General features: G+C 42.1%; 1 protein-coding gene across 1 annotated transcript; it reads right to left on the reverse strand.

Moving 5' to 3' along the window:
- Positions 1-3,129: 3,129 nt before the first annotated feature.
- Positions 3,130-3,708, reverse strand: LOC120930767 (olfactory receptor 10A7-like). The gene has a single exon (XM_040341938.1). The coding sequence runs from the start codon at positions 3,706-3,708 to the stop codon at positions 3,130-3,132; it is 579 nt and encodes a 192-aa protein (XP_040197872.1).
- Between the last annotated feature and the right edge of the window lie 4,355 nt (positions 3,709-8,063).

Raw genomic sequence — 8,063 nt, forward strand, 5'->3', positions numbered from 1 at the left:
TCTGCTAAAACTGGTCCGCGGGTCAGTTTCAGCAGACATGTTCGGTCGTGTGTAGGCCCGAGCGGACAGGATTCCAGCATACATTTGCCCGCCGGGCCTTTTCCCAGCGGGCAAATATTTCTGGACTTGTTTTAAAACAGCCCGCTGGAATCCTGTCCCCTCGGACATGTTTGGTCGTCTGTATAGACCTACCGTACATGTCCGAGCGCCCGCCATCCCTCGCATGCGTCGAATGACTTCGACGCATGCGTGGAAGCATTGAACTGGCAGGGCCGCCCACGTCGCCGCGTCATCGTCGCGGCGACGGCGCGGCCACGCCCCGCGTATTGTTTACACGCGCAATTTCTGTATGATGGTGAGTACAGCCACCATACAGAAATCCCCGGGCAGACATGTACGGTGAAAACGGTCCGGCAGACCGGTTTCATCGTACATGTTTGGTCGTCTGTACACGGCCGAAGAGGTGAGTTTTCAGGGATCGCCTGAAGGTAGCAAGAGTAGGGGAAAGCCGGACAGGTTGAGGTAGTGAGTTCCAGAGGATGGGAGAGGCTCTGGAGAAATCCTGGAGACGAGCATGGGAGGAGGAGACGAGAGAGCTTGACAGTAGGAGGTCTTGAGAAGAGCGGATGTGGGCTGTAACGGAATGGCCCGTGACACACAGAGACTTCTGAAGGATGTGGGGTACTCCTGTGCCAGCTTCACCAATGACTCTTGGGTCTAGGGTCATCCAATGTCTGATAGGGGCATAGGATGACTGAGAACTGATATCTTGGATTACATGAGATGGGACATTAATGATAATTCATGTTTTGCAGGATATCTTAGAATATTACAAGTTGTTCCTTATGAACAGGTCAATAGACTGTTGAGGTGTTAATTGAGTCGGGCTCCGTTCGTAAAAAGCATCATTTACGCGGGGTCATGATTAGTTTACATAAAACACGCCCACCTCTTCCTCATTTGATTTAGGCGCGCTTACGCTGGCATATTTACGCTACGCTGCCGCAACTTAGGACGCAAGTGCTTTGTGAATACTGCACTTGCCTCTCTTAGTTGCGGCGGCGTATCGTAAATACGATACGCTACGCCCCCTTAAAGTTACGCCGCCCTACGTTAATCTGGGCCACTGTATGGTGTGAAAAGTCTATTGATGATAAGATGTGAAATGTGACTTGTCAACTGTAGTAATTACCTCCTCTAAATGCGGAGCCAGGCTGTCAGGATAATGATTAGTAATTAGCCCAAATGATTGTGTATTGAGCACCCCTTGTGTGATGTTGGGGGTGGAGTGAGTCATTGTCCACTCTTAGGGGTAGATCCACGTACAGCAAAGCATTAATCCGCCGGGCGTAGCATATCTAAGATACACTACACCGCTGTAACTTTTTTTTTTTCGCATACTCAAAGAATTTGCGCCGTAAGTTACGGCGGCATAGTGTATCTTTGGCGGTGTAATGGCGCCGCATTCAAATCTCTGTGATAAGGGCGTGTTTTATGTAAATACGCCGTGACCCGACGTAAACAACGTTTTTTTCTAACTGCGAATGCGCCGTCCGTGGGGGTATCCCAGTGCGCATGCTCGAAATGAAACCGGAACAAGCCAATGTTTAAGACGGTGATGTCATTCTACGCAAATACCTATTCGCGAACAACTTACACAAACGATGTAAAAAATTCAAAATGCGAGGCGGGAACGATGGCCAACATTGAGTACGCCTCATAATAGCAGGTTTAACTATACGCCGGAAAAAGCCGAACGCAAACGACGTAAAAAAATGCGCCGGCCGGACGTACGTTCGTGGATCGCCGTAACTAGCTAATTTGCATACTCGACGCAGAATTGGACGGAAACGCCACCTAGCGGCCGCCGAAAAATTGCACCTAGGATCCGACGGCGTACTAAGACGTACGCCTGTCGGATCCATCCGAGATGCGGTTGTATCTTGTTTTGTAGATACAAAACAAAGATAGGACGCGCAAAATTTGAAATTACGCGGCGTATCAAGAGAGACGCCGGCGTAATTCTTTTGTGGATCTGGCCCTTAGATTCTACTGTATAAAGCCTGAGTTTTACCATTAACCACTTAACCCCCGGACCATATTGCTGCCCAAAGACCAGAGCACTTTTTGCGATTCGGGACTGCGTCGCTTTAACTGATAATTGCGTGGTCGTGCGATGTGGCTCCCAAACAAAATTGGCGCACTTTTTTTCCCACAAATAGAGCTTTTCTTTTGGTGGTATTTGATCACCTCTGCGGTTTTTATTTTTTGCGCTATAAACAAAAATAGAGCGACAATTTTGAAAAAAATTAATATTCTTAACTTTTTGCTGTAATAAATATCCCCCAAAAATATATAAAAAAAAATGTTTTCCTCAGTTTAGGCCAATACGTATTCTTCTACATATTTTTCGTAAAAAAAATCGCAATAAGCGTTTATTGATTGGTTTGCGCAAAAGTTATAGCGTTTACAAAATAGGGGGTATTTTTATGTCATTTTTATTAATATATTTTTTTTTACTAGTAATGGCGGCGATCAGCGTTTTTTTTTTTCCGTACTGCAGCATTATGGCAGACACTTCGGACACTTTTGACACATTTTTGGGACCATTGGCATTTTTATAGCGATCAGTGCTATAAAAATGCATTGAATTACTATAAAAATGCCACTGGCAGTGAAGGGGTTAACACTAGGGGGTGGGGAAGGGGTTAAGTATGTTCCCTGGGTGTGTTCTTACTGTGGGGGGGTGGCCTCACTAGGGGAAACACTGATCTTCTGTTCATACATTGTATGAACAGAGGATCAGCGTTTCCCCCCCTGACAGGCCCGGGAGCTGTGTGTTTACACACACAGCTGCCGTTCCCCGCTCTGTAACAAGCGATCGCGCCCCTAGTGGCCACTAAAAGAGCCGACGTAGAGCTACGGGCTCTCGCCCAGGAGAGCCGACCTGCCGCTGTAGAATGACGGCGGATGGTCGGCAACTAGTTAAAGTATTCATTTGTTCGAGAACAGAGCTTGTCTCGTTTATGCTGGGGAATGGAATGGGTCCTGCCGGCCGGATTGTCGGATAAGCTGTCGTGGGGCGATGGAATGGAATATTGTAAACGGTGGTGACCGTTACATGAGCATTCATGCCTTTGGTGTAAAATACGTTTTGATACAAGACTTTATCTCTTGGTTCCGTAGACTGTAGATGATGGGGTTTAACAGAGGCGTTCCAATCGTGTAAAGTAGAGACAGGTTCTTGTTTAATTTGGCAGAAGTCTTTTCAGAGGGCGCCAAATAAATGATGAAGATTGTCCCAAAATACGTACAAACAGACGCCAGATGTGAACTGCAGGTGGAGAAAGATTTCTGTCTACCGGTCCTGGAGGAAATTCTCACTAAGCTGAAAATGATGGAGACATAGCTTGAAAGTATCAACATAAAAGGGACCAGGCTAAAAGCAATGGTGAGCGCCAAAGATTGCATTTCCACGAAATAAGTATCTGTTGAGGACAACTGTAATAATGGAGCTAGGTCACAAAATAAATGATCAATGGTGTTGAACCCACAGAACTGTAATCTACACATGGAGGTAGTTAATATGACCATCGCCATGAAACCAGAAACCCAGGACCACAGTACCAAAAAATGTTGTGTCTTGATGTTCATAATGGAGAAATACCTTAAAGGGTTACAAATAGCCAAATATCGGTCATAGGCCATTACCGTAAGAAGAAGACATTCGACACTTCCCACCGATGTGCCCAAGTAGAACTGAGTGATACAGCCATAGAAGGACATGTACCCACCATTGCCCCAGACAACATATAACATATTTGGCATAATTATGGTGGTGAAAAATATCTCACACAAAGATAAATTGCACAGAAAGAAATACATGGGTGAACTGAGTTTTTTGTTTGCAGCTATTAGGCTTATAATCAAGATATTCCCTATAAGGGTGGTAACATAAAATACTAGAAGCAAGAAAAAAATAAATCCTTTCAGATGGTGGAGATTCCTAAACCCCAGAAGAACCAGCTCCATCACATCTGTATTATTGTGTCCACACATGACCTAGTAAAACGTGGTTCAAGAAAAACATTATTTAGTAAAAAAGTAAAAGTAATGTTGGTTCACTTTTTAAAGATTATTTAACCACTTAAGACCCGGACCATTATGCAGGTAAAGGACCTGCCCAGTTTTTGCGATTCGGCACTGCATCGCTTTAACTGACAATTGCGCGGTCGTGCGACGTGGCTCCCAAACAAAATTGCCGTCCTTTTTTTCCCACAAATAGAGCTTTCTTTTGGCGGTATTTGATCACCTCTGCGGTTTTTATTTTTTGCGCTGTAAACAAAAATAGAGCAATTATTTTAAAAAAAATTCAATATTTTTTCAACTTGCGCCAAGGGAACTAGGGAAAAAAAAAACATCCGAACTAACTAGCGTTATGTTCCAATTGCCAGAGAAAAGAGAGTTCTGTCAAAAATTGTAATCAAGTTTTTTTATCTATGTATCGCGTTTTTATACAATAAATTACCAGTACGGTACTTCACTATTGTGAGCCTCCCGTTCCCTTTTTTCGGTGGTCCCTTGTGACGCCGAGCCTAGGAGCTGATCTTTGGCTCAAGGTGAATCATCTGCCTAAAGGTTCCTGTTTGGATGAGATGACCAGAATCCGGAGTCTGGAAAGGATTTGTCAGGAGAGGAGCTATGTACTACCGATGGGATTTCGTATTACCCGTCAGGGTGGATATTGATGCCCGTATGACCTCATCTAACAGGGGGTCCAACACATCTGGTAAGGGTGTTTACTTACTACCTTTGGTGCGATTGTGATGAACAGTTACGTCCATTCAACTCACAAAAATCGGTGGTGGATTCTTCTCTTTATTTGAATACTTTTTGGTGACTTCACAAATCGGACAATAACGTACTACCACGCTTTGGACATTAACTATTCAATTTATTTTTTGAGTGGTATTGGGTGCTATCCAGGGGGGGGTAGCAACCTTTTATTTATTTATGTTTAGTTTGCACGGACTCATTTTGTGTTTAAACTTAAATTTACATCTACATTTAATTCAAGTAGTGTGGTTCTTAGCGCTACCTACCCCCCCTTTGTTTTTGTTTTGTTTACATGAGTATCACATGTTTTTTAGGTGTGCAGCTTTTTTCCTAAAAAGTAATTTTTTTTATTTCTCAATTTTTTGTTCTTAGAGCAGTATTTTCCTTGTTTATTTCATATATATATATATATATATATATATATATATATATATATATATATATATATATATATATATATATATACACACACACACACACACACATGGTGTGTCTATTAAATAACAAGATTGATTAAAGCGAAGGTCCACCCTAGAAAAAAAAAGACAAAAAGGCTAAAAATAAATGAAAGAATTAATAAATTAATTAATTAATTTTATACTTACCAGAAATGGCTGCCACTTCCTCGTACGCAGTGATCTTCTCTCTTCTCCTTCTCGCTTTTCCTCCTGGGAAATGGGGTGCACTGTTTTCTTGGAACTGTGTGTCTCCCAGAGGACAGCCGCAATTTCACAAAGCGCCGTAATGAGGATGGCGGAGCCGACACACAATCCAGAGGATGGATCGGCCTCAGGCTGCTGACATCACGGGCACCCTGGACAGGTAAGTGTGCTTATTAAAAGTCAGCAGCTACAGTGTTTGTAGCTGCTGACTTGTATATTTTTTTCCCGGCTGGACCTCCGCTTTAAATAACTCACCTTTATTTATATGTATTACAAAATTAATGTTTGTCCCCTTCAATATATTCCCCATTTGCACTAATACATTGCTGCAGTCTTGTTTTCCACGGACCGCGGCAATCTCCTGTTCTAAGCCCTGGTATGTCCGCGTCAGGAGTCCGGGACTTGGAAATCCCCTGAGCTGAATGTCTAAAACTTACCTCATCAGGAGGGACGTTTCGGAGCATTCTAATTGGTCAGCACCCTTACACCGACCAATCAGCAGCCGCATTCCCCCGTCCTCTCAGCTATGGAGAAGGCGCATGGATCCAGAGGGGAATGAGAGATCTGAGGTCTTTTGACCCCAGATCTCACATTTAAGAGGACCTGTCATGCTTTTTTTCTATTACAGAAGCAAACACATACATAGGTCGTGCCCACATATGAAAACAATGTTTAAACCACACATGTGAAGTATCGCTGTGATCGTTAAAGCGACAGCAATTATTCTAGCCCTAGACCTTAAAACTGGTAACCTATAAAAATGTTTGACCCTTGCCTATTAGAGATTTTTAAGGGTCAAAGTTTGTCGCCATTCCACGAGCAGGCAGAATTTGAAGCGTGACATTTTGAGTATTTATTTACTCTGCATAACATCATCTTTCACAATATAAAAAAAAATTGGGCTAACTTTGCTGTTGTCTTTTTTTTTTTTATTCAAAAAAGTGTTTTTTTTTCTTAAAAAAAAGACCGCTGTGAAAATACAGTGTGACATAAAGTATTGCAATGGCCGCCATTTTATTCTTTAGGGCAGTGATGTCGAACCTTTTCACCCCAGATGTTTTGGAACTTCATTTCCCATGATGCTCATGCACTCTGCCATGTAGTTGAGCATCATGGGAAATGTAGTTCAAAAACATCTGGGGTGCCAAGGTCTGCCATCACTGCTCTAGGGTGTCTGAAAAAAAAAAAAAAAAAAAAAAAAAAAAAAATATATATATATATATATATATATATATATATATATATATATATATATATATATATATATATATATATATATATATAATGTTTGGGGGGTTCTAAGTAATTTTCTAGCAAAAAAAAAGACTTAACTTGTAAACACCAAATCTAAAAAATAGGCTTGGTTCTTGGTTAACTAATTTAACCTGAATTTAATTATTAATCTTTAGTTTATTTAATCAGCCCTAATTAACTGTCTTACCTCCTCACTTTAACCATTATGTTCCTGCTGATTTGATTTGATTAAAATGTTTTAGATAATATTATTTATTTAATATCATATCTCTGAGTAAATCCTGCCCAGGGACGTAACGCGTAAGATGTGTGGCTCTGCCCCCTGACGTCATCACGCTTGTCTTGAAGAAACGCTGCTTTGTCTATACAGAGGTCTGCTGGATGATTTGATCCTTAGTATTCTTTGTGAGTAGTTTTTTAGCTTTGAGTGCAATAAATGTTGAAGGATACCACTAAGATCGGGTCTTGCTCTTTTTTCCTACCTGCACTTCAGAGAATTATTCCTGGCTATTCCTCATTCCTGCTGCGGTTTGGAGGAGAGTCTGTGTGGGATCAAGCCTGTAGGACTGTCCCTGCAAAACAGAAAGCGAGTGTGTGACCTCCTGTAATTTAGAGGTCTTGGGGTTTTGGTAGATCATAAGCTCAATAATGGCATGCAATGCCAAGCTGCGGTTTCCAAAGCGAGCAAAGTCCTTTCTTGTATAAGAGAGGTACGGACTCCAGAGAGAGAGATATCATTTTGCCCCCCTGTACAAATCATTAGTAAGACCTCATCTGGAATATGCAGTTCAGTTTTGGGCCCCAGTTCTCAAAAAGGATATCGGGGAACTGGAGAAAGTGCAGAGAAGGGCAACCAAACTAATAAGAGGAATGGAGGAGCTCAGCTATGAGAAAAGATTAGAAGAACTAAATGTATTCACTCTTGAGAAGAGGAGAATAAGGGGGGATATGATCAACATGTACACATATATAAGGGGTCCATACAGTGAACTTGGTGTTGAGTTATTCACTTTACGGTCAACACTGAGGATAAGGGGGCACTCTCTACGTCTAGAGGAAAAGAGATTTCATCTCCAAATACGGAAAGGTTTCTTCACAGTAAGAGCTGTGAAAATGTGGAACAGACTCCCTCCAGACGTGGTTCTGGCCAGCTCAGTAGATTGCTTTAAGAAAGGCCTGGATTCTTTCCTAAATGTACAGAATATAACTAAGTACTGACATTTATAGGTAAAGTTGATCCAGGGTAAATCCGATTGCCTCTCGGGGGATCAGGAAGGAATTGTTTCCCCTGCTGTAGCAAATTGGATCATG

This window comes from Rana temporaria, chromosome 3 (genome assembly GCF_905171775.1).
Source record: "Rana temporaria chromosome 3, aRanTem1.1, whole genome shotgun sequence".
Lineage (NCBI taxonomy): Eukaryota > Metazoa > Chordata > Amphibia > Anura > Ranidae > Rana > Rana temporaria.

Bases quoted from the DNA above. Each gene is read 5' to 3' on its own strand.
- LOC120930767 (XM_040341938.1), bottom strand. From the start codon at position 3,708: ATGGCCTATGACCGATATTTGGCTATTTGTAACCCTTTAAGGTATTTC.